Genomic DNA, 25,908 nt, shown 5'->3' on the forward strand with positions numbered 1-25,908 from the left:
AATAGCCGGACATTTAATTGAGAATCAATCACAGTCAGCCCATCATTTGAAAAATAAGACTTTGGAGTCGTCTTACCTTAAAATGGCAACTAGGCATTCTGTTTTCGAGACTGTAACCTTGGTTTTAGGAGGCATTTGGTGCCTAGCTTATATATCTGCGTTCTTAACACTGCACTGCACTCAAATACAGTCATATCTTGGAAGCCAAACACCTTGGTTCCTGAACAAATCGGCTCCCGAACGATCGAAACCCGGAAGAGTGTTCCAGTTTTTGAATGATTTTCGGAAGCTGAATGTCCGGTGCAGCTTCCGATTGGCTGCAGGACGTTCCTGCAGCCAATCAGAAGCCGCGTTCTGGTTTTCAAAGGGTTCTGGGAGTCAAACGGACTCCCGGAACGCATTCTGTTTGAAAACCAAGGTACCACTGCACCATCTCATACTGTGTTGTGTTTGTGGCTGCGAAGCTTTTGCCTCTACACTGCCTGTGTCAGGGAGGAGGGAAAGAGTGTGGTCGGAGGGTTAGAGTGAAGGGCGGCAGAGACAGCGTAGTGGCTAAAGCCTTCTCCCCAGTGGCGTAGCGTGGGGGGTGCAGGGGGGGCCGGCCGCACCGGGCGCAACATCTGGGGGTTAGGGAAATCCACGGGTTAGGGGGTGCAAATCCACAGGTTAGGGGGCGCAAATCCATGGGTTAGGGGGCGCAAATTACTTGCCTTGCCCCAGGTGCTGATAACCCACGCTACGCCACTGCTTCTCCCATGACCCCTTGAGGTGAGGGATGTTGTATGACTTCAGGGCACTAAACACCTTGCACTGAAGGATACAATTAGTATGAGGAGAAAGTAATTGTGGACTGTGAGGGGGTCAAATAGCTTGATCAGTTCATCCATGTTCATTATTTGTTTGGCCTGGTCACTAAGGAAAATGTTTCAGACTGGATTATAGTTGAATGTTCAGTTGGTGCCAGAATGGCTGGGTGAAATTGCTGATGGATCCTTCCTTTTCATCTCCCTAAATTACAGGGTCGACTGCCTGTGAAATGGATGGCTCCAGAAGCATTGTTTGACCGTGTGTATACGCACCAGAGTGATGTGTAAGCATTGCCCGTGATTTTAAACAGCGAAAGCAAAAAAAGCGAAACACAAAAGTCATGGGAACAATTGTAACGCCAAGCTGAGACGGGATCTTGTCAATATGTGCATGAATAATTTTGAATTCACCGATGTAGTGGAAAACTTAACAAAGAGTAATAGACAGGCTGTCAGCTACCTGATTAAACGCTCATCTTAATTTCAGACTAGGTGTCTGGGATTTCTATTGAGCTGCCTCAACAGAGATCTGCAAGTGCCTAGTAAAAAAAAAAAATGGCTCAGGCAATTAGTCATTCTATTGATGACTTGTTAGCTGTGCATGGCTGCCCAGAAACAAAAGAGAAGCCCCCGCCTTCATCTCCCTTCCCAAAAGTCTCATTGAATTCTAAAACCTTTGGTTCCCAGATGGTCCTTCGGAGTGCTGCTATGGGAGATCTTCACTTTGGGTGGGTCCCCCTACCCAGGAATTCCAGTTGAGGAACTCTTCAAACTCCTGAAGGAAGGCCATCGCATGGATAAGCCAGCAAACTGCACCCATGATTTGTAAGTTGTCAGTCTGGAAACAACTTCCATTTTTGTAAGACGTGTTTCTGAGTCTGAGGAGAAGGGGGTGTCTTTAATTCAACTACTTCAGTCCCACATTCTCTCTCTTTGTGTGTGTGTCTCTTGGTGCCACCTCTACTGTGCCACCTCTGCTGGAAACGATGCCTTATGAGGAATGGCTAAGGGAGCTGGGCATGTTTAGCCTGGAGAACAGGAGGTTAAGGGGTGATATGATAGCCATGTTCAAATATATAAAAGGATGTCACATAGAGGAGGGAGAAAGGTTGTTTTCTGCTGCTCCAGAGAAGCGGACACGGAGCAGTGGCTCCAAACTACAAGAAAGAAGATTCCACCTAAACATTAGGAAGAACTTCCTGACAGTAAGAGCTGTTCGACAGTGGAATTTGCTGCCAAGGAGTGTGGTGGAGTCTCCTTCTTTGGAGGTCTTTAAGCAGAGGCTTGACAACCATATGTCAGGAGTGCTCTGATGGTGTTTCCTGCTTGGCAGGCGGTTGGACTCGATGGCCCTTGTGGTCTCTTCCAACTCTATGATTCTATGATTCTACCAAACGCTGTTCATCAATCCCTGCTATGAAGGGCCTTCCTCCTGCTTTCATGTGCACACACACACAGTAAAGGTTTCTTGATGTTTTGATAGCCTCGTAAGGCTATTGCTATGCCATGATTGAAAGTTGGGCTAGACTCAGAAGTAGGGTGAAGTCAACCAACTATCCAACCAACCAACCATAGAAACTGCAGCTGATGCCTTCAATAAAATTCTATAAGGCACACTTACTTGCAACTGCAGTTTCTATAGTTGGCTGGTTGTCTTGACTCCACTTTGAGTCCAGCCCAACTCTCAGTCATGGCATAGTGAGCAGCACAAACCTATTTTCCACCAGGCTTAGTTGGATTTTGAATGCTGCTTTGCGCATGGAATGATTGTGAGCAGCGAGAACAAACCAAAGCACACAATAGAAATGGAAAAAAGTGGGGGGGGAGGAGGAAAGAAAACATTGGTGCAGCTACTCCTTCTCCAATCAGTGGAAGGGACCAGGCTGGTCTCTTTCCTGACAGGACGATCTTCCCGGGGGAAAGGCAGGCAGCCTCTCAGGGGCTTTTGGACTCTGGCCACGGTGTGCCTCCCTTCAGCTTCACAGTGATGAGTAGCAATGAGTGATTGAAACTCTTTTCTTTCCTTTCATTTTAAGCCGACCGCTCTTTGGTGAATCATTAGAAAGTCTGGCCGTGCGTGTGCACATGCATGCATAAAAACAAGGAACCGTTCCAGTCCTTTTGTCCGTTTTATATCTCTCGCTGCCGTTTCGTAAAATAGCGTTTGGCTCAAGCTTCAGTTTCACGGCCTTCCATTTCTTTTTGAGTGTAAGATTTTGGAATCCCGGCGAATGCCCATGTCCTTCCTAAACATTTGCCCTATATTCTCCCTTTCCCCAGGTACATGATTATGAGGGAGTGCTGGCATGCTGTACCTTCCCAACGGCCAACCTTTAAGCAGCTAGTTGAAGACCTGGATAGAATCCTGATCGTGACCTCAACTGATGTGAGTATTGCCTTACTTTCTGGCACGCTGGGGCTAATTTGCACCTGCCTCTCAAAGTTTAGATGCTTTATTCAAACATACATGAGTCTTAAAGAAATAAAACCTGGATGTACATTTCCAAAATATAAGATAAAAAACAAATAAAACGACCTGAGCATAGTGGGGGGGAAGAGTCCCAGATATCGGGGGTAGCGTCTCCCCCAGCAGGGAGAGAAGAGGAGTCAGGGCTGACCACGCCTCCATCGGAGAGTCAGGCAACGGAGGGGAGGTCAGGTCCGGCTAGCATCCCGGAAGAGGGAAGCAGTGACAGAAGCAATGCAACGGTCAGGAGGAAGGTCACTGGGTTGGCGCGAGAGCCAAGTTCAAAAGTACAGGCGCGCGGGGCAGCAGAGAACGAGGATTGGGAGCCGGGTCCTAAAGCCCGCCGGAGACAGGGGGAGGAGTCAGGGGACTCAGCGTCAGAAGAGTCCAGAAAGGGGAATGCCCCAGCGGACAGGAGGACCCAGAGGAGAAGAGAGCAGAGGAAGAGGTGGAGCAGGGCGAGAATCTTAAACTGGTGTCAGGGGGGAGGAGATTCAGACGGAACTTCGGCGGTCTAAGGTTTAAGACGTAGAGCTGCGCGCTACGGCTTTGGAATGGAAACTGAACTTCAATAAAGACTTTTGTATATAACGACGACCTGGCGTTGGTCCTCTGTGAGCTGGGACCTTGGGCAGCTCTGACACCTACATACAGCAACAGTGTTTTGGGTAGTGTAGGCTCCTATGATGTAAGTCATGGGTTCCGCCTGCTAGCCTGCTCCCTAAAATATCGCTGGTTTGCTCATTTCTATATATTGGGTGCCTATTGGCGCTGTGGGTTAAACCACTGAGCCTAGGACTTGCCGATCAGAAGGTCGGCAGTTCGAATCCCCGCAACGGAGTGAGCTCCCTTTGCTCGGTCCCTGCTCCTGCCAACCTAGCAGTTCGAAAGCACCTCAAAGTGCAAATAGATAAATAGGTACCGCTCCGGCGGGAAGGTAAACGGCGTTTCCGTGTGCTGCTCTGGTTTGCCAGAAGCGGCTTAGTCATGCTGGCCACATGACCTAGAAGCTGTACGCCGGCTCCCTCGGCCAATAAAGCGAGATGAGCGCCGCAACCCCAGAGTCGGTCACGACTGGACTTAACGGTCAGGGGTCCCTTTACTAGGTCCATAAATTACTATATAGCATATGCTCAACACAAAAAACGCGACAATTTGTTGTTGACAAAGGACAGCTGGATCTATAAAGGGCCCCATTACCTTCAGTAGCTTAGGACCTCATCAAACCTAAATCCAGCCCTGCCTGCAGCAAACTCTGCTCCCTTCTGCTTTGCCCCTGCCCCATCTTGGTAAACTGCAATGGCGTGTGGCATTGTGGGAAATGAGGTCAGCAATGCAACCACTAATAGTGCTTGGAATCATAGTAGCCCTCACCACAGATCTTCATGGGCAGAGACCAGGGTAATTTGCAACCAAGGTGTAGAACTCCCAGTTCTTTTCTCTTTTTTTAGAAACATACATTTCATACAATCCTTAAAAATGTTCAAACATACCTACACTCAATCCCACAGATAATTCCTTTTCCCAACACCATCCACCACCCCTCACTCCACCTTTGCGTTAGACTTCCAATCTATTCAATTGCCATTTCTTCCACTTCTATTACTTTCTTTCACACACCTTTAACCTAATTTCATGCTTCTATTTCTGTTACACATTGTTATCCGTCTTATTTAGTATTTCAGTATTTAAAACGGAACTTGTTTATTCTAATAGGAGTTCTGATTTTTCAATATGGTTTTGTAAGTATCCTTTAAACACCTTCCAGTCCCTGTCTATCTTCTCTTTTGAGATCCTTCCAGTTTCTCCCATTGTTTTGGATATATTGTAATACTCCAATAATTTGGCAAGCCACACTGTTTTTGTCGGTATAATACCACCAGTTCTAACCTAAGGCATGGTGTTTCCTGCTTGGCAGGGGGTTGGACTCGATGGCCCTTGTGGTCTCTTCCAACTCTATGATTCTATGATTCTATGATTCTATGTATTGCTACGAAAGAGTACCCTCTCTTATTATCCATGCCATTGTTCTTCTTGCAGGAGTACATTGACCTGTCGGTGCCTTTTGAGCAATATTCGCCTGCGGACCAGGATACCCAGAGTGCCTGCTCTTCAGGAGACGACTCTGTATTTGCACACGATCTTCTCTCCGATGAGCCCTGTCTTCCCAAACAGCAAGGAAAAGGCATCACCAGGACATGATGGCAGACGCCCGCTAGGAAGAGACTCGTGAATGTACGTTTTGGGGGAAGTCTGGGAGAAAAACCTGAGGGAGGATTTCATTGCTCTGCTCCGTGGCGCAGAAGATTTGTATTGCCGTGAAGGCGTACAAATTCCCCCCGTTTTGTTATTTGAAAAAAGGAACCAGCACCAGCACTGTTTGGTCTGAAGGAACGAATATTGTGCAGGTTAGCAGCATCCAGGCAGACAATGCCTTATCTAGAGGGTGCCGAACCCGCAGCCTCCAATCAGATTTCCACTGTGATTTTTCTGTGCCTACAGTACCAGGGTGGGAAGTGGGTTTTTTGTTTTTTTTTGTTTTTCATCTTTTAAAGAGAAAAGAATGTAAAGAATGTAGGGATTCCTTTTCAGGATGCAATCATCACATTAATCTTTTGGGTGGAGCTCAAAAGCCCCATTGTCTGCAGGGATTCATACATTTATGTAAATATCTTTTGGAATATATATAGATATATATTCACCATCCGCTTTGGAGGAATTTGAAAGCCATTCTGAAGAGTTTGTCGCTCTTAAAAAGTATTTGTCCACTTAAAAAGTTGCCTTGGATTGGCCACGGTGAAGAATTAGCTGTCTCTTGCACTAACGTCAGGAACAGATTAAAATAATATATTGCAGGCAGGAAAGAACTTGACTGGAGGTGTTGCAAGGTGTAATTTAAAAAAAACGGGGGGGGGGTCACTTTTTGTGTATGTGTGCATTGTGGTTAACTTGTTCTATATTTTCCCAGTGGGTTGCTTATATATTGTAAGCAGTGTTGGACCCAAATCTTGCTACGTGCTCTATTTATTTTCCAACTTTCCAGTGTGTTTAGAAATTCTACAGTGGGGCGTAAAATTTCTCGCAACGAATTCCCACAACCTTTCCCCCTCAAAGGTTCTTTTCCTCTACCAGCAGATACTTGGAAAACGTAATTACGGGTACCTGTAAACAAAGCTCCTTTTAACGTATCACAAAAAGTTCCTATTCGCTAGCGTTGTTTTTATGTGTGTGTGTGGAAACCATTAATGCAGCCGCTAGCCAGACGGAAAAAGAACTTCTCCAAGTCTGAAACCTTTCTATCTAGAACATACTGATTTAAGAGGGTGGTTTTTGTTTTTTTATCTCGCCTGCTTTCTTGTGTTTTAAAAAAAAATTATATTTTAACATCATGTATATTTGTAAAATTATTTATAGATATTAACATATTCTGTTCCTCGGTTTAAATTGTTTAGTGTTAATGTATACATTAATTTTTTCACAAAATCTGAGGTTTTAACTTATTGAAAGTATGGGAAGGTAAATTAATCAATATTTTTCTTCTGAGTTTGTGGGAAATATTAAAAGAATGTATAGTTGTACAGTCGTATAACAAATCACTGTTAATACTAGATTTTTCTTTTCAAATAAAACAAACAAGTTTTCCCTAGGTTGCAGTAAGTATATATGCATTCTGTAATACATTAGTGTTAAATCCAAACAGATGGCAGCAGAGATTATTTTTACTTCTGTGTAAGAACCAAGAAATCTTTCATCGCTTTTACCACTGTACATTAAGGGAGGGGGTGGGAGTGAGTGCGTTTTTTATATTTTTTGAATGAAGGTGTTCTTTGTGGTGGACTTGTTGACAGGTATGCAGCGAAGCTGAAAGTTGTGTGTGTTTGAGGGTTTTCCCCCCCTCTTACCAGTCCCATTTATATTTTCCTGCTGGAGAAATGGGGATAAAATAATATTTAAATTATAAGTAGGGAAAGTTTGATTGTAGTCTTTGAGCCTAACATTTTGCTTGGAAGGGGAGGAAATGGCAATAGTGCCCAGTTTTGTACATTGAAAAACTATGTGTGCTAGACGATTCTGTCAAAGCACTTTCAATAACCAGGAGACATACAAAATGGAATAACCAATAGAATTGTAAATGCTAGGACCTTTTAACTCTTCCCACCACAGAGAAAGATGTCTATAGTGATCCTGAGATGTTTCTCTCTTCCATCTCCAGATCGTAAATTTCACTGAAGTAACAAGATAGTCCCCATTCCAGTTTGGTACTCATTCTATAATAAGGATTTTATCAAAATAGTTAATTTATAGTGAAGTTTCAAAGAGGTTTTTTTTAAATATATATATATATATATAGATTTATATAGATAACTACTTTTTGCAATAAAAAATTATTGTATTTTCCTACAGTGTATGCTAGTTTTGTACATTCCAAGAATCTGAAAAGTTGCTGTTCAATCCAGAACAATGTACAAATGTGTGCCTGAGTTCATTTAGATATTATAAATATATAAGCGTTATATATAAATATATATAATTTATTGAGTTTTTACAAAGATGTATTGTTGTAAACTTGCCCAGTCTTTTAACATTCAGCTCTTATGCAATTTTATAGCCAGGATTTTAAAAGCTTAAACTTTTCTTTAAATCTTTTTTATGATTGCTATTATTCCTGCTGATTTCACAAGCTATACGTTTACATGATTTGATATTTTGAGGAAAAGCTTCTTTATCTTCTAGTTTCTGTATTATTATGTTTGCTTGGCAGCTGCGGCTGTTAAAAGATGTGAAACAAACCAACACCGCTTTGCCTTTGTTTGCCTGGCCTCAAAATAAAAAAGGAAAGTTGAATGTAATTTCGCCTCTCATTTCATTTCTCAGTCTCTAAAGAGTCTTTTCAAGAGCAAACCTTCGCTTTTGCATAGTATTTCGTGTATCCAGTGGCGTAGGAAGATCAGGTGGTACCCGGTGGGGAAAATTTCTTGTCACCCCCCACATTGAAATTGTTAAAAGAAGGAAAAATAAGATACTTACAATTGCAAGTGTTATTTTCTGGCTTATTTACTTAACATTGTGAGCATAAGCACTTAAAATCTTGTGGATTATTTTTTTTACTTAATTTCGCGATTTTGCAGCCTACAGTTGATGTGGGCTACAGGCAGCTGAGGTACTGTGTGAGTACAACTGCAAAAAACAAGCACCAGTGTGGATATGCCCCCACTCTTAAAAGAGCTGACCAAGAGGAGCCAGTGGCGGAGGAAGGGGGGTGCGGGCCGCCCCGAGTGTCATCATTGAGGGGGGTTAACAAAATGACAAAAATATGAGGGTTGTTTTTTTTAATGGGCTCACAAAACTTTGGAGTTCAGTCAACAAACGTTACAAAATGCGGCTGGCACCGCCCTGGGCCATAGCTGTCAACTTACAGATTTGAAAATAAGGGATCAGCAGCCAAAATAAGGGATTTTGCTTAGCTTATACAGAAATCCCGCACTGATGGATCCATGCTGCTTTGGCTGCGACTGACTGTGTTTTGCAGGGGGTTGGACTAGATGATCCTAAGGGTCTACAACTCCCACCAAAGAAGAGGGGCAGACAAAACTGATGAACAATGTCGAGATGGCAAAGCTTACAGGCAGAATCAGAAACCAGGAAGAGGACCTCTTTAATAAAGAATGGGGAAAGTTTATAATTTATTTGAAAAGCTATTGTAAAGAGTTACATACATTGGTAGGGTTGACAGAAAACTTGTAGTAAAAATTTGAACTATGGATGGACAAACGATTTATAAAAATAGAGTTATGAAAGGGATGCCGAGGGGGAAATCACTAGATTAAGATGCTGCACTGGTTGGAGGGTATGCTAAGCAGCACGTCGGGGCTGCCGTCGTCCTGGCGCGAGGAGTTCCATCGGCCCTTCCCCAAACGAGAGAGAGGGAGAGAGACTCTCGCCCACGCCGCCCGCGAGCCCGGCATGAGGCGGTTGTGGCACTGCCGTGGCCGCTGAAGCGCCGCCCTTCTGCGTCCCTCCCCATCCCCTCCTCTTCCTCCTCCCTCAGGCTGCCTCCTGGCAGCGCGGCGGAAGTCTTGCAAGAGAGGGGCTGCCTGCCCGCCCGTCGCCACCCATCTCCTCACAACGCGCCCCTGAGGGGGAAAAGGGAGAGATGGAGATGCGGCAGCTCGTGCGCTCTCTCTCTCTCGAGGCGGGGGACCCCGAGCTGCTGCTTCCCTCCCGAGCCGGAGGAGCATGAAACCCAGGAAATTTAAGGGACATCATCAATAAGGGACAGCAGCGGCACACGGCGCTGGGATAAGGGAGTTTCCCGACAAATAAGGGACGGTTGACAGCTATGCACTCGGCGCCACACTGCAGGGGCCGACACTTACCACGGGGCCTGCAGCGTGCCCGAGCCACGTGTCTCTCCTGGGGGTGACGTGGTGGCTTGGGGGCCTGCATGCTCCGTGCTGCCTGAAATGGCAGCGTGGGACTTTCGCCTGCCCTTCGCCTGTCCCTCCGCCACCCTACGGCTGAGGGGAGGTGGCGGAGAGGCTCCACGCAGTGTGCCCCAGCCCCATGGGTGGCTCGCCCCAACCCTGGCTGCAGGACACGCATTCCGCACCCGGCACCCGAGCCACTAACTACACCGCTGAGAAGAGCCCTGCTGAATCCCATCTAGAACAGAATCCTGTTCTCACAGTGGCCTGCTAGAATCCTGTTCTCACAGTGGCCTATAGGAAACCCATAAGCATATACCTTCCAATACATGGGTAGGCAAACTAAGGCCCAGGGGTTGGATCCGGCCCAATCGCCTTCTAAATCCAGCATGCGGACGGTCCAGGAATCAGTGTGTTTTTACATGAGTAGAATGTGCCCTTTTATTTTAAATGCACCTCTGGGTTATTTGTGGGGCATAGGAATTCGTTCATATATATTTTTTCAAAATATAGTCCGGCCCCCCACAAGGTCTGAGGGACAGCGGACCAGCCCCCTGCTGAAAAAGTTTGCTGAGCCCTGTTCCAATACATTTTACCCACCAGCAAGATCCTGCACCTTTGCTGGTACTATGTACAAACCTTTGAAAGGCACGATATTATTGCATCAGATATATATATACACACACACACACACAGAGAGAGGAGAGAGAGAGAGAGAGAGAGAGAGAGAGAGAGAGAGAGAGAGAGGTACCTCGGGTTAAAAACTTAATTCGTTCTGCAGGTCTGTTCTTAACCTGAAACTGTTCTTAACCTGAAGCACCACTTTAGCTAATGGGGCCTCCCGCTGCGCCGCCAGAGCACGATTTCTGTTCTCATCCTGAAGCAAAGTTCTTAACCTGAAGCACTATTTCTGGGTTAGCGGAGTCTGTAACCTGAAGCATATGTAACCTGAAGTGTATGTAACCCGAGGTACCACTAATATATATGATGCAATATGTTAAAAAAACATATGTGTGTGTGTGTGTTTTAATATATCATTTTCAACAGTAATTAAACATACTTTTACATCTTATTGAATTTTTTTTACTTTCATCAATCCCGTCTGAAAATTTCCCCATCTAATCTCTTACGATATTATTTCATCTTGCCCTCTCCCCACCCCAGTTGTGCGGCAACTGAAATGTCTATGGGTGCTTCCAGCCGGGGGTGCTTCCTTCCAGCTTCCCACACACACCCCTCACACCCGCTATGCCACCCGGAGCCTATCAGCAGCCTGGCCTCCCCGGCCCCTCCGTGTCACTGGCGCTCTTTGCGTAGGCGGCACTTCCCGCCGGCAGCCCCCTTTATAGGCTCTCCCTTCGCACCAGCCGAGGCCAGAGCAGGAGCGCGAGGAGAGGCAGGCATGCAGTGCGCCACAGCCCCGCCTCCTTTCGCCCCCCCTCCTCTTCTTTTCCCTCCTCCTCCTGCATTAGCAGCAGCGCCACCGCCAGCGTCTCCTTCAGTCGCTCTGAGGCAGCTGCCCAGGCAGGAGTGGCGCGGCGCAGCGTCCCTTACCTTGGAAATTTGTTATTTATTTATTTTAAAAACACGTATTTTTGCCATTTTGTCACCCCCACCCCCCCAGTGATGACACCCGGGGTGACCCGCATCCACCACACACCCCTTCCTACGCCTCTGCCTTCAGGTGTCTTCTAAAAGTCAGATAGTTGTTTATTTCCTTGACACCTGGTGGGAGGGCGTTCCACAGGGCAGGCGCCACCACCGAGAAGGCCCTCTGCCTGGTTACCTGTAAGCTCACTTCTTGCAATGAGGGAACCACCAGAAGGCCCTTGGAGCTGGACCTCAGTGTCCTGGCAGAACGATGGGGGTGGAGATGCTCCTTCAGGTATACTGGGCCGTTCAAGGGGCAGTGCTGGATTAAGCCCTGTGAAAGCCCCTTGGCGGTCAAAATCTGGGCGGGGGGCAGGCCTTGTGCGTACGCTGGAATAAAATTGAACTAAGAAAGGTTGGTTGTTGTTTTCTTTCAAGATCAAATCAATATTATTTTGATCCATTGTGGGACCCCAAAGAGTGTGGGCCCATAGGCCGGTGCCTACTCTGCCTATTTGGTAATCCGGCCCGGCCCCTTTGGCTGCAGGAGAGAGAAGAAACAGATGTTGAGGGACACCTCCTGATGCGCTGCAGCTGTTCCCCACAATGAAATGGAAGGCTCAACATTTGTCAGGCACTTTTGGATGCTCAGCAGCCCTGTGTGGTTACAACAACCCTGTAAAGTAGGCCAGTGCTATGCGCTCCCCAAATTGCGGCTGATTCCCTCACAGATTGGCATCTGTGCTCAAAAGCCTCCAAGGAAGGACAGTCCGCCACGGTCCCAGAGAGTCTTACCATCGGAAAGTTCTTCCTAATGTTTAGTCTGAATCCTCTCCTGCTCTCCCCTCTGGAGCAGCAGAAAACATGCTTGCTCCCTCTTGCAGCCCTCAGATATTGGAAGATGGCTCTCCTCTCTCCTCTCAGTCTCCTCTTCTCCAGGCTAAAGATACCCAGCTGCCTCAACCGTTCCTCATCAGGCTTGGTTTCCAACTGCCTCAACCGTTCCTCATCAGGCTTGGTTTCCAACTGCCTCAACCGTTCCTCATCAGGCTTGGTTTCCAACTGCCTCAACCGTTCCTCATCAGGCTTGGTTTCCAACTGCCTCAACCGTTCCTCATCAGGCTTGGTTTCCAACTGCCTCAACCGTTCCTCATCAGGCTTGGTTTCCAACTGCCTCAACCGTTCCTCATCAGGCTTGGTTTCCAACTGCCTCAACCGTTCCTCATCAGGCTTGGTTTCCAACTGCCTCAACCGTTCCTCATCAGGCTTGGTTTCCAACTGCCTCAACCGTTCCTCATCAGGCTTGGTTTCCAACTGCCTCAACCGTTCCTCATCAGGCTTGGTTTCCAACTGCCTCAACCGTTCCTCATCAGGCTTGGTTTCCAACTGCCTCAACCGTTCCTCATCAGGCTTGGTTTCCAACTGCCTCAACCGTTCCTCATCAGGCTTGGTTTCCAACTGCCTCAACCGTTCCTCATCAGGCTTGGTTTCCAGACCCTTCATCATCCTGGTCGCCCTCCTCTGCTTACCTTCCAACTGCTCAACATCCTTCTTCAACTAGCCTGTACTGAGTAGCAACAACTCTCTGGGGTTTTGGATGGGGGGGGGACATTCCCAGCCTCCCCCCCCCCAAGTGATGCCACCCAGGACAGAAGACCTGCATGCAAAGCAGATGGTCCAATCCTGCACTATGGAGACCTCTGGTCTGCCTTGAAGGATGTGGGAAAATGGGGCTGCAGGAAGAAGGATGTGAAATGCCGACGTGAACAGCAGGTGCCTCCCAGTTCTGACAGTGGAGCATCCCCTCTCAGGAGGGGCCAGGGCCAGGTGGGGGGTTGCCATGGTGACAAGGACCTGCCCTCCTTTGTGACATCTCTTGCTTCTCCCTTAAAAGCCACTGACTTGCAGGAGGCCCTTGTGGGTTAGTAGTGAGACGGGTTGAGTAGTAGAGAGAGGTGGTGGTTGGAGATGATAAGGAGAGGTGTTCATTTGAGTGTTATTTGATTTATTACTTTTATTTGATTCATTTGATTTCATTTATTTTTATTTGATTTATTTGACTTCTTTATTTTAACACTTATTTTACTTTTTGGTTCTTTATATTCATATTTTTTATTTTACATTTTTATTTTGTGCGCATTTGTGCACATTTTGTATATATTTTGTGCATAGAGGAGTAGTTAGGGGCAAGTGTAGGGTTAGGGCAGGGGTTAGGCTTAGTCTTAGGGCTGCGGTTGGGTTTGAGGCCAGAGTTAGGCTGGGGTGGGCATTTTAGATAGTTAGCCAGTTTAGAGAGGAGGGTGGGAATTTTCCGCGAACAAAATGGGCAGACTGTAAATAGCATTCCTCTGCTTTCTCTTGGTCTCCTGGGGGTCAGGGTGTGAGTCCTGGGGTCCCCTGCACAGCCTTGGCTCTCTGGAAATCAACTGGCCAATCTTCTCCAGAGAGCTCAGCTCCTCCACACTCTTTCCCTGCCTTCCCCTTTTCTCTCCCCTCTCATCATTTACATTTACTAGGACATTCCAAGCCCACTTTCCTCCCAGGAGCTCAAAGTGGCCTTCATGGTTCTCCCGGCCACCAACTGTTGTCTTCACAGCAGCCCTGCAAAGTAGGCTAGGCTGGCCCAAGGTCCACCAGGGAGCTTCATGGCTGAGTGAGGATTCGAACCCTGCTCTCATAGGTCCTGCTAGTCCAGCCCTCCAACTGCTACACCTCTGCCTGGCTCCATTTTGCATCTCTCCAGCTGCCCCACGACCTCGGCCTTCTCCCCCTTCCTGGGCGTCTCTCTGGCTCCAAGGAGGACTCCACCTCCTTCCTCATGTTCTGCTCCTCTTCTGGGACACCTTGAGGCTTGGAGGACCCTCCTAGGGGTCAGGGCTGTCCTAAGAAGGCGAGGCAGAGCAGCCCTTTAACAGCTGGCCATGCTTCTCTTTCCTTTGGGCTGGAGCTCTTGAACCCAGAGCTCTTGGGGCCTCCTTTCTCTCTCTGCCAGCCCTTCGTGCTCTGGGCTGCCTCTTTCCAGCTCCTTCAGGTCACTGAACTGCAGAGAGATGGAAGGAATTGGGCCAGACACCCCTCCTCACACACAAACACCCCCCAAGAATTGGGGCTGCTGGCTTCTCAGTCGCTCTCTCTGCTCGTCTCTTCTAGGTTCAGGTGCTTAAGACACCTGATAATAATAACAATAACAATTATTATTATTATCATTATTATTTATTTATTTATTTATTTATTTATTTATTTATTTATTTGTACCCCACCCATCTGGCTGGGTTTCCCCAGCCACTCTAGGCGGCTTCCACAGAAACAAAAATTACACTAAAATATCACACATTAAAAACTTCCCTGAACAGGGCTGCCTTAAGATGTCTTCTGAATGTCAAGTAGTTGTTTATTTCCTTGACATCTGGTGGGAGGGCGTTCCACAGGGCGGGCGCCACTACTGAGAAGGCCCTGTGCCTGGTTCCCTGTAGCTTTGCTTCTCGCAATGAGGGAACTGCCAGAAGGCCCTCGGCGCTGGATCTCAGTGTCCGGGGAGAACGATGGGGGTGGAGACGCTCCTTCAGGTATACTGATGGGCCGCAGCAACAGGGTGGCGCCCCTGCAAGGCCCGGAGCAGCCCATGGCGTCAGGTGAGCAAGTGGCTGTGGCGTTTGCACAGAGCCCCCGGTCGTTCCACGGACTATTGACCATGCACCACCGCGGCTTATCTCTTCCACGGCCACCAACCAGGTTTCCCCAGTAATATATTCAGACTCAGTCAGGTTGCAACGTACTAACAAAGATTCCAGTTTATTGTGAACGCAAACAAGTTTTAAATACTTTGAAACACTGTAATCCGATTCACTCTCTCTGTCCCCAACTCACTCTGACTCCTACCCACAAGAAACCAACCAAACTAACTGCCCAAAGCCCTGCATTGAGCCTTAAGCACAGTTAGGCTCCGCCCCTGGGCTTTCTTATTGGTCAGCCTATTAACCCTTTCTCTCTCTCCCCTAGTAGACATCTCCATCACGAGCGGGCAAACGCCACGGTGGCCCTCCTTTTTGGGACAGGGGAGGGCAGGAATGGGCTGGGGGGGCAGCTAGTCAAAAGATGCACAGAGCCAGATGGCTGGATCCGACCCAAGGTCCATCTGAGCCAGCGTCTGGAAACCCCCCCCCCCAGAGACCACCCCATTTTGTGGAGTCCGATGGAGGAAGCAGGGGGCTGGGCTGTGGGGCAAGGCGGGGGGGGGGCAGTTGTCAGCAGGAGGGGCACCTTCCCTGGGGAGCCATGTTCTGGGTGCAGGAGGCCAGGATTGGCCCCCAAGGCCTGGGGTGTCCCTCCCCTGTCGTAGGACTTTGAAAACTCTTGGAATAGCCTTGCCAGGGGCTCAGGGACGAACTCGCCTGTCCCCATGTCCTTCTCTTTGCAGATTTGCTAGGGTTCCACATCCCTTCACTAGCGGTGAGTATTGGATAAAACGAGAGCAGGGAGTGGATCCTTCAGACCTGCCCCTCCCCCCCCCCCGCTGCCCAGGCTCTTTGCCCCCCACTCTGCACTCTCTAATGCAGAGGAGCCCTCCCTCCACAACGACTTGGATGATGGACTCAAGGGCATCCTGATCAAATTTGCAGATGACACCAAAATGGGAGGGGTGGCTAACACCCCAGAGGACAGGATCACACTTCAAAACGACCTTGACAGATTAGAGAACTGGGCCAAAACAAATAAGATGAATTTTAACAGGGAGAAATGTAAAGTATTGCACTTGGGCAAAAAAAATGAGAGGCACAAATACAAGATGGGTGACACCTGGCTTGAGAGCAGTACATGTGAAAAGGATCTAGGAGTCTTGGTTGACCACAAACTTGACATGAGCCAACAGTGTGACGCAGCAGCTAAAAAAGCCAATGCAATTCTGGGCTGCATCAATAGGAGTATAGCATCTAGATCAAGGGAAGTAATAGTGCCACTGTATTCTGCTCTGGTCAGACCTCACCTGGAGTACTGTGTCCAGTTCTGGGCACCACAGTTCAAGAAGGACACTGACAAACTGGAACGTGTCCAGAGGAGGGCAACCAAAATGGTCAAAGGCCTGGAAACGATGCCTTATGAGGAACGGCTAAGGGAGCTGGGCATGTTTAGCCTGGAGAAGAGGAGGTTAAGGGGTGATATGATAGCCATGTTCAAATATATAAAAGGATGTCACATAGAGGAGGGAGAAAGGTTGTTTTCTGCTGCTCCAGAGAAGCGGACACGGAGCAATGGTTCCAAACTAGAAGAAAGAAGATTCCACCTAAACATTAGGAAGAACTTCCTGACAGTAAGAGCTGTTCGACAGTGGAATTTGCTGCTAAGGAGTGTGGTGGAGTCTCCTTCTTTGGCGGTCTTTAAGCAGAGGCTTGACAACCATATGTCAGGAGTGCTCTGATGGTGTTTCCTGCTTGGCAGGGGGTTGGACTCGATGGCCCTTGTGGTCTCTTCCAACTCTATGATTCTATGATTCTATGATTCTAACTGATTGTCTGACTTTTGTATTTCACCTTCTATCCCCCCAAAATCCTGCCCAATCGCCTTCTAAATCCAGCCCGTGAACTGTTCAGGAATCAGCATGTTTTTACATGAGCAGAATGTGTCCTTTTATTTAAAATACAACTCTGGGTTATTTGTGGGGCATAGGAATTTGTTCATTTTTTTTTTCAAAATATAGGCCGGCCCCCCCCCCACAAGGTCTGAAGGACAGTGGACCGGCCCACAGCTGAAAAAGGTTGCTGACCCCTGCTCTGGTTTGACTTACCTACTCTGCTCCTCCTGCAAGGGAAGATGTTTAGGGCCAAAGGACGAGAAGACAGTGAGGCTAAATGGAGGCAGGTCCACACCATACACATAAAACATGGCACACACACACACCGAGTCCTGGGAATTGTAGTTTGTTAAGGATGCTAGCAATTGTGGCTCTGTGAGGGGGAAACTTTGGGGGAAGTGTTGTTGTTGTTTAGTCGTTTAGTCATGTCCGCCTCTTCTTGACCCCATGGACCAGGCACTCCTGTCTTCCACTGCCTCCCGCAGTTTGGTCAGACTCATGTTTGTAGCTTCGAGAACACTGTCCAGCCATCTCGTCCTCTGCCATCCCCTTCTCTTTGTGCCCTCCATCTTTCCCAACATCAGGGTCTTTTCCAGGGAATCTTCTCTTCTCATGAGGTGGTCAAAGTATTGGAGCCTCAGCTTCAGGATCTGTCCTTCCAGTGAGCACTCAGGGCTGATTTCCTTCAGAATGGAGAGGTTTGATCTTCTTGCAGCCCATGGGACTCTCAAGAGTCTCCTCCAGCACCAATGTGCTTTAAACGTGCTTTGGATGTGTTTTAAATATATGGTGTGGATCTGACATAAAAGTTGTAGGGCAGCACAATATGAGACTGCAGCAGTGGCAGAGGAAGCCCCAGGGGTGGGATGAACCACCCATAGGGGTGGGGCACTGTGTCCATAGGGATGGAACGAGGCGCTCGGCATCCCATGCTGTCCCCATGGGCGCCACGGCGCGTCCCAAACCTATGGACGCTGCGCACCCCATGCTGTGTCATCCTGTGCTGTCCCTATGGGTGCCACGGGGCGCATGGCACCCATAGGGAGGAGATGCGGTGTGCAGCAGGGCCTCAGACACCCTACAGCTGGGGGAGAGGCAGCGGGTAGACAGTGGAGCCTGCACGTGGCTCGTGCACACTGCAGGCCTCATGGTGTCGAGTGCCGCCTGCCATTTTGTCACCCCCCCCCATCAGGGTGACACCCAGGGTACACCGCGCCCTCTGCACCCCCCTTCCTACGCCCCTGCATGTACAGTCATACAGTGGTATCTCGGGTTACAGACACTTCAGGTTACATACGCTTCAGGTTACAGACTCTGCTAACCCAGAAATATTACCTCAGGTTAAGAACTTTGCTTCAAGATGAGAACAGAAATCGTGCTCCAGTGGCACGGCGGCAGCAGCGGGAGGCCCCATTAGCTGAAGTGGTGCTTCAGGTTAAGTACAGTTTCAGGTTAAAAACAGACCTCCGGAATGAATTAAGTACTTAACCCGAGGTACCACTGTACCTCATGTTACGTTTGCTTCATGTTACGTTCTTTCAGGTCACATCCCGCGGTGACCCAGAAATACCAGAAAGGGTTACTTCCAGGTTTCTCCACTCGCGCATGTGCAGAAGTGCAAAATGACGTCACGTGCACGCGCAGAAGCGTCAAATCACAACCCATGAGTGCGCAGACGCGCCGCTGCGGGTTACGCTCTTTTCATGTTGCGAACGGCCCTCCGGAATGGATCCCGTTTGCAACCAGAGGTACCACTAGATGCATCAAAATTAGAATATTTTGAACAAGGGATGTTTTAAAACTATGCCCATTAGTAGTGTTGAAGGTGTGGAAATGGGGAATAAAGCAATCCATCATCATATTATAAAAGAGGGAATCATTTCATCTTCACATGGGAAAGATTGTAAAAGCACAAGATGTTGGATTAGGCTAGTGGTCTATCTGGTCCAGCATCCTTTTATCACAATGGTCAACCAGATGTTGTGGACAAACCACAGGCTACAGGGCTGATATCCCAGCCCAGCAAGAGTGGCCCCTATTCCTCTCAGGGATGTTGGAAGTTACTGAATTGCATGGTTTTATTCATAAAACATGGTCTTCCTTATTTTCCGGCTTTGTGAAAATCTGTCCCTTGCAATCTTTGCAGAAACTTCAGCTGCTCCATAAATACTCTAATTAGAGATATTTTAACATCTACATTCTACTTGGTTGTTTTACCATCATTCTGTGAGTTTACTACATTGCCAAAAGCAGAGGACATCGACTTGCAGAGTATTTGTATATGCTAATTTAGAAACAGCATAATTTAAACAGAAATACAGTCCATCTTCCCCGTAGTGCTGAAAACTGACCAGTGCCTATGTGCTGCTTTAAATGTGGATGGGCAACTTCAGGCCTACTGATGCTTTTCCTTCCTAGAGTTCTTTATCTTTCAACTTGGACCACCCAGCTCTTCAGTTGGTCCTTTGACAGCTTTCAAATCTGTGAACAAGCCCTCTTCTTCCTCCTCAGCCTAAAATAACTGCATTTTGGGTCAAATGCATGTGTTCGTTTTAAAGATATTACTGATTGGCAATTGTTGGCAATTCTCTTTTCTGAACTTCAGAACATTGGCTTAAGAGGGGCCTTAGTTTACACTTAATTCATATATATACGGTATATAGTTCTATGCTTGTGCCAATTAATCTAATCAAATGTTCGAGCTGACATTTATTTTGTATTCAGGAAAGTCCATAAGGACTTGTTGGAATAGGTTGCACAGTACTGCAATATACAGATAGTAGACTGAAACTGATAGACCATTTAAAAACATTTAAACTAAAAAAGAAAAGAAAATCTGCACCTCAATTATAAAAAGCTCAAAACCCTTTATTGGCTGCCATCTTTTGCTTTTCCTTTTGGCTGGGGTGGAAAGACACTGTTGCCCATTCGTATCTATGCTAAAATCCTGGAGTTCTCCATTGACAGCTGTCGCTTCCATCCTGAAAACAGCATTCACAGCGAAACTGGAAGTTCCCTTTCCATGCAACAAGATAATACGTTTTCCCATCTCTGCATGCATCCTGTAATGGTTCTAGGGGGTTGCTCATGTGTAAGTTGGCACCACACCTGGCTGGGTTACCTGGGTGAACACTTTGTGTCCGGACAGCCACCCATCCGTGACTGTCTCAATCGCTGGCAGAATCCGTCAGTGGGCGTTTCTTGAACTTCTTCCAGCAAAGAAGTTCTTTGACGCCCAGTCTCCTCCTACTCTCCCTGCGCGGAAGCCTTCTGCGCAGGGAGGGTGTGGGCAGCGGAGGACCCGTGCTCTCCCCGCTGGTCTCCTGCGAGGAGTCCTGGAGCCTTCTCTCCGATTCCCCCATCTGCTCCCCTCCTCTACTGGCGCTACGCTGATTTCCTTCCCCAGTGGATGGGCTGCCTCTCTCCCTACTGGGACCCTCTCCGGCATCCCTCTGGAGCCTTCCCTCCGCCTCTGGCTCCGACACATTCCCTGACACATCCTAAATTACATTCTTGCATCAGTGAACCTTTCGACATTGGATCCTGCTGGCTTCATAGTGTGGCAACGCCAGAGCTCCATATTGATGCTTTCAGCAAATAATCTGTTTAGTATGCAGATTGAAGGTTGCTGGAGGCAAACTGCAGTTGCAGCAAGGTAACATTTCTGGGAAAATTCCTGACAAGCCTGTAAGCTGCATTGGTATGGACGGTTCCTGCAGAAATCACAGGAGAGGAGGCTTGTGACATGTGCTGGCCGGACCCAAGAGGACCTGTCAGGATTTGATTGCAAAGAGGGTGACTACTGAAACTGAAAACCCACAAACCACTCCACCGTTGTTGACTCTGTTATGTATTGAAGTTCTCACCCTGGGCCAGCAGGGGGATACTGTAGATAGTTTTCACTCAGGTCCACATATGCAAATAAGGGATTGAAAGTGACGTTCACTGATTGGATAGTTACAGAAAATGGTTACTGTTGCGTTCTAGTGGAGCTCTATATAAGCAGGCTGGCTGAACCCTTCAGTTCAGTTCTGTTCTGGCCTGTGAATAAACAAGAGCTGTTTGACGAATCGCTGTGTCGTCTGATATGTTCACCCACAACTTAACAGACTCTGTAGCCTTCCTTAGGACTTCTGCGCTAGAAGAGGAATCAGGCCTTCAGAGTGCTTGCCACAGCCCCCTGCCAGCTTTGAGAGACCCTGAACAAGATACCCTCTGGGCCATTCGCTCCACAGCGCAATTTCGTCTCCTCACCCCACCCGCACTCACCTTTCTGGTAAGAAGGGACTCTTGCCCGCTTCTTAGACCCTTCTGCTTTGCTCATCTTCTTTCAAAACCTCTCGCACCGATGCCCGTGCATTGCCCCCGGCAGCACACCTGAAAAGTTAGAGCGAGCCTCACACAAAGCTCATTTTGCAATGGTGCTTAACACATATTTCCCCAACTTTGGAAGATTAGTACAATATGGGATACTGCCTGCATGGCTAAGTTAACAAAAATGGTGTGCGTGCGGAAATTGTGGAGATATTGAGTGTTGTTTTTTTCTTTTTAACGGGGCACAGGATAATATACATTGTTAGGAGCTTTGGAGGGTATATTAATAATTTATTTATTTATTTATTTACACCCCATCCAGCTGGTTGGGTTTCCCCAGCCACTCTGGGCAGCTTCCAACAAAATATTAAAAATACAATAAAACATCAGACATTGAAAACTTCCCTAAACAGGGCTGTTCAGATGTCTTCTAAAAGTCAGGTAGTTGTTTATTTCCTTGAAATCTGGTGGGAGGGCGTTCCACAGGGCGGGTGCCACTACCGAGAAGGCCCTCTGCCTGGTTCCCTGTAACTTCGCTTCTTGCAGTGAGGGAAGCGCCAGAAGGCCCTTGGCGCTGGACCTCAGTGTCCAGGCTGAACAACGGGGGTGAAGACACTCCTTCAGGTATACTGGGCCGAGGCCATTTAGGGCTTTAAAGAGAATGAAGGCACAGGAACAAGGATGTCTTGCCACCCTGGGCAAAACCCACTTTCTCCTCCACAGCCCTTCTGGCAGCTGTGAGGGGCCACAGCTCCCTCCCCAGTTGTCCAGAGGCTGCCACCATGTGGATACTGCCTTACTTTGATTCATGGGCAAGCTGGCCCTGCAGAAAAAAACTCAGCTGACCTATGTTGGAAGCCACTTCCAATTAAGAGTAGCCTCCGTTGCTACAAAATGCAAACTGGGCCTGTGTTGATCAAACATGCAACCTTCTGAAAACATTGTCCTAACTATGCCCGAGTACGCAGTGTCAGACTCTGTTGTGGCCAAAAACATTTGGGTAGCTCCAGCCTAGTCTTTGGGGGATATTAATGAGTGTGACAAATACCTTTTCTAGGGTAAAGTCCTTTGAAATAGCTTTAGGCTATTTGACCATCTTGCAAGTTTGACAGTGTGGGAAGACAGCTCAAGTGGAAATAGAAATAACAAGTCGATTCAGCTCAGACCAACAGAATATGCGGTGAGCTCAGCAGTATTTCCCCCCCCCCCCCCGGCCTTTCAAGAACAAAGAGGGAAAGACCGCTCTGCTCATCAGCTTGTAGTTGGCTTAGGGTGGAATTCCAAGGGATTAGCAGGAAAGAACTCTTCGGGACTCCTATAAGCATGGCTCGCGGAGCATTAAACATTTTAGACAAAAGTATTTTGGCTTCCAATAGCACATTAGCCCAAACAGAGGTCTTCTAAACATAATTTCACACATCAATAAACACCAGTGTTTAAAGCAATTTTCAAAATTGTACTTTAGCCAAAGGGTTTAGGCTGCTAATACCAAACCAAAATGCTTGTCTTGGTTTCAGACACCCTGGAATATACGGGAAAACATGTTGAATCCAAGAGTACCTATATATGTGAGAATATACATGAGAACATGTTGAATCCAAGAGTACCACCGTCAGAGAAGCAAGGGCAATGAGAAGTGGGTGCTTCCAGCGAGATCTTGTGAGATCTTCCAAGAGTTCCATGAGATCTCATGAAATCTCACCTGAAGCCACCACCGTGTGACCCTAGTAAACAAGGCCTAGTTGGGCATGGGGACACAGCACCTTCTCATTTCGTCCCCACCCACAAGCTGTGCACACGCTCCTGTCCAGGACACCAAACCCTACATACATTAAGCAAAATAGAAACATCGCCACCTGACTCCACCCCCCATCTTCCCCCCTCCAACCCTTCCCCCCCCCCCAAAGTCTCAACAAATGAAACTGATTTGTAAAAATGTTACATGGAAAAAATACAAGAGACATTACACATACTTCTGTAAAACAAGAAAATCTTCAATTTAAAAAAAAAAAATGAAATTGAAGACGGAGCTGGACTCATTTAGACCACCCTGCCAAAAGAACCTCTGAAAAGGGCTTGCAAATACCCAAATAAAGAGAATGCCAAACATACCCTTGAAAACCCACAAGTTGTTCACTGCTAACTCATCCAGGCCATCTTTATTATATAGGAAATACTTTGAAAGGTATGCTAAAGACTCCATTGCAGTCGATGATATTTTAACTTGCATCAGGATTCTCTATGATAAATGCTGCCTTAAAAGGACCCTCCTGCTGTGGAAACCTTTGTTTTGTTTTGTTTTAATTAGGACATGTATGAACATAACACATGCAGGGTGTGTGCATGTCAGCAACTTTCTGAAATTCTGATGAAAAGCAACGCCAACATTAAAATGTTAAAGGCCTGTTGTTTCTTGCCACACATGCACTGCAGAAATATCAGAGTCCGCACCCAGTTATTTTGAGGGATCAAATATTTGGGGAGGCAGAACCAGAACACATGAAAAAAAGATCCCGCCCTTTGAACCTTTGCCTAATGACAGGATCAAACCACCCGGGGGTTCAGAATAGTTAAAAATAGGGCCTGCCGCACATGTACACATAAGACCTGAAGAGTTAGATGGCAACAAGCAGAAACCTGCGTTCCTCCCAGCTTGATAGCTGGTTCTTAAAAAACCATCAGCAAACATTTACTTCAGGTTTACATTCTGATGTTTGACCTGGGGCACATTCACCCAAGAGCAGGGTGAGTAATGCTTAACAAACTTTTTCTCTCTTTTAGCCACCACACAACACAAACGCGTATGTAGAAACTTCATATGGTCGCATACTCTGAGGTGTGATAGGAATTTTATGGTCTTAGATCTATGGTAATGTTCATAAGTGTACCAACCAAGCACATACATAGATCAGCACAGGAAGACCGACCTGGAACCATTTTGATTCCTAAACTGAGCAAATGTTTTCTCTGCAAGGTCAAACTGGAAAAGCCTCCCCATTGTCCTTTCCTTCACAAATCCTGTCTTAAGGGTATGTCTGTGTTTGAATAGGGTGTGAGCCTGTGACCTGGCCCAGGAACTAAGTATTTATCACTGCAAAAGACTGGCCAGGCTCCCCAGGAAATCCAATCAAGTAACCTGCCAGACAGGAGATAAACAACAACAGGAGAAAAACAACATTCAAATTTCTGTTTTAGACCGCCTTTTCTGTGATGTAGGTGTGATGCATCTGAGGGGTGGTCTTAGGTTACACCCCTTCTGTGATGTATGTATGATGTTTCTGGGGGTGGTCTTGATCTACAGGGTGGCAATTTCAAAAGTCTTTATAAGGCCTTGCACACCATTTTTCTGGGTCCCCCCTCTCTCCTGCAGGTGTAGGGAGCAACAGATCAATAAAGACCAAGCCTACAGGCTGCTGTTTTGCTCCAAGTTATCCTGGTTGGTGTCTTTGTTTTTGTCCAAGGGAGCCCTCAGATTTTTTCCGTTAACAGAGGTTTAACAGGTCCTGTCCTGTTTTCATTTCAGCATTCACTTGCGCCTCGTGTTTAAAGCGAGGTGGAGAAGCACTTTTTTTGGTTGTGTAGCTTGGGAAAGAAGCAATTGCAGGTATAAGAAAAAGAGGGTCTGTGCTGTTTGCAGAACATCTCACTGAAGATCCCCATTCAAACATTCATCCCGCAAGTAGCCGGGCCTCTTTCCTATGGGAGAACTTTGTTTATCCAGTTCTTTACAGAATAACTGTTTCAGATAAATATTAGATTGACAATTAATTTGGCACAGAAGTTTCAAAGCAGTTTGCAAAATAAATCACGGTATCAGATATAAATACTAGTAGACTGGGTACTCAAACCAAGCATGGTCCTTAAGCTTGTATACTTCTTCTTCTTCTTTTGACATAAATTGTCAAAATAGGTTACCCTGAGTTGCCTTTGGCAAGAAAAAGTGACTGATGAAAGTAATAAATAATAATGATGATGACAACAAAACTGTTCAGAGAGCTGGAGCAAACTGATGGAATGGGAAATAATTAAAAATTATAATAATATAATATAATATAATATAATATAATATAATATAATATAATATAATATAATATAGCATAGCATATACTGGTACTGGCTGACCTGATCAACATCCCATACCCTTTTAAAATGTGACTCTTTTGGGGGAGGGCATTACTGGGTATTGCTTTTATTTTTATTATATATACTGTGATCTTTTTATGTGTACCGCCCTGAGACCTCCGGGTATAGGGCAGTATATAAATTCAATCACTCAGTCAGTCAATAATGATAATGATAATATTGTTTGTGAAGTGAGCAAAAAGCTCATTACATAATTAAAAGGAATACAGTGGTGCCCCGCAAGTCGAATGCCTCACAAGACGAAAAACTCGCTAGACGAAAGGGTTTTCCGTTTTTCGAGGTGCATTGCAAAACGAATTTCCCTATGGGCTTGCTTCGCAAGACGAAAACGTCTTGCGGGTTTGCTTCCTTTTTCTTAAAGCCGTTAATACCCGGGGAATCTGCGCTCCGCAAGACAAAAAAATCGCAAGACAAAGCAACTCGCGGAACGAATTAATTTCGTCTTGCGAGGCACCACTGTATGACAAAGCAATTATCACCTTGAAGATTTATGTTCTGACCATAATATGACAAAGATGTTCAGGAATGACAAAATGCCATTGCGCTTTTTCAATAGTCTGCCCTCATGGGGTGTCTTCAGAAAGCTACTTTTTC

General features: G+C 46.8%; 1 protein-coding gene and 1 long non-coding RNA gene across 6 annotated transcripts in view; one reads left to right on the forward strand and one right to left on the reverse strand.

Moving 5' to 3' along the window:
* Positions 1-5,180, reverse strand: part of LOC307215842 — a 69,031-nt gene extending 63,851 nt beyond the window's left edge. Inside the window, exons 1-2 of the long non-coding RNA XR_013838666.1 lie at positions 5,164-5,180; positions 4,569-4,712 (exon numbers count right to left, since the gene is read on the reverse strand). This is a non-coding gene — a long non-coding RNA (uncharacterized lncRNA). The remainder of the gene's footprint in view (positions 1-4,568; positions 4,713-5,163) is intronic.
* FGFR3 (fibroblast growth factor receptor 3) overlaps positions 1-8,123 on the forward strand; it is a 64,766-nt gene extending 56,643 nt beyond the window's left edge. For all 5 annotated transcript variants that reach the window (XM_079975143.1, XM_079975144.1, XM_079975145.1 and 2 more), the window contains exons 15-18: positions 1,020-1,090; positions 1,494-1,631; positions 3,087-3,192; positions 5,314-8,123. In XM_079975143.1, the coding sequence (XP_079831269.1) occupies positions 1,020-1,090; positions 1,494-1,631; positions 3,087-3,192; positions 5,314-5,475 (477 nt within the window). In that variant the 3' untranslated portion in view covers positions 5,476-8,123. The remainder of the gene's footprint in view (positions 1-1,019; positions 1,091-1,493; positions 1,632-3,086; positions 3,193-5,313) is intronic.
* Positions 8,124-25,908: the final 17,785 nt, after the last annotated feature.

This window comes from Podarcis cretensis, assembly GCF_951804945.1.
Source record: "Podarcis cretensis genome assembly, chromosome: 5".
NCBI lineage: Eukaryota > Metazoa > Chordata > Lepidosauria > Squamata > Lacertidae > Podarcis > Podarcis cretensis.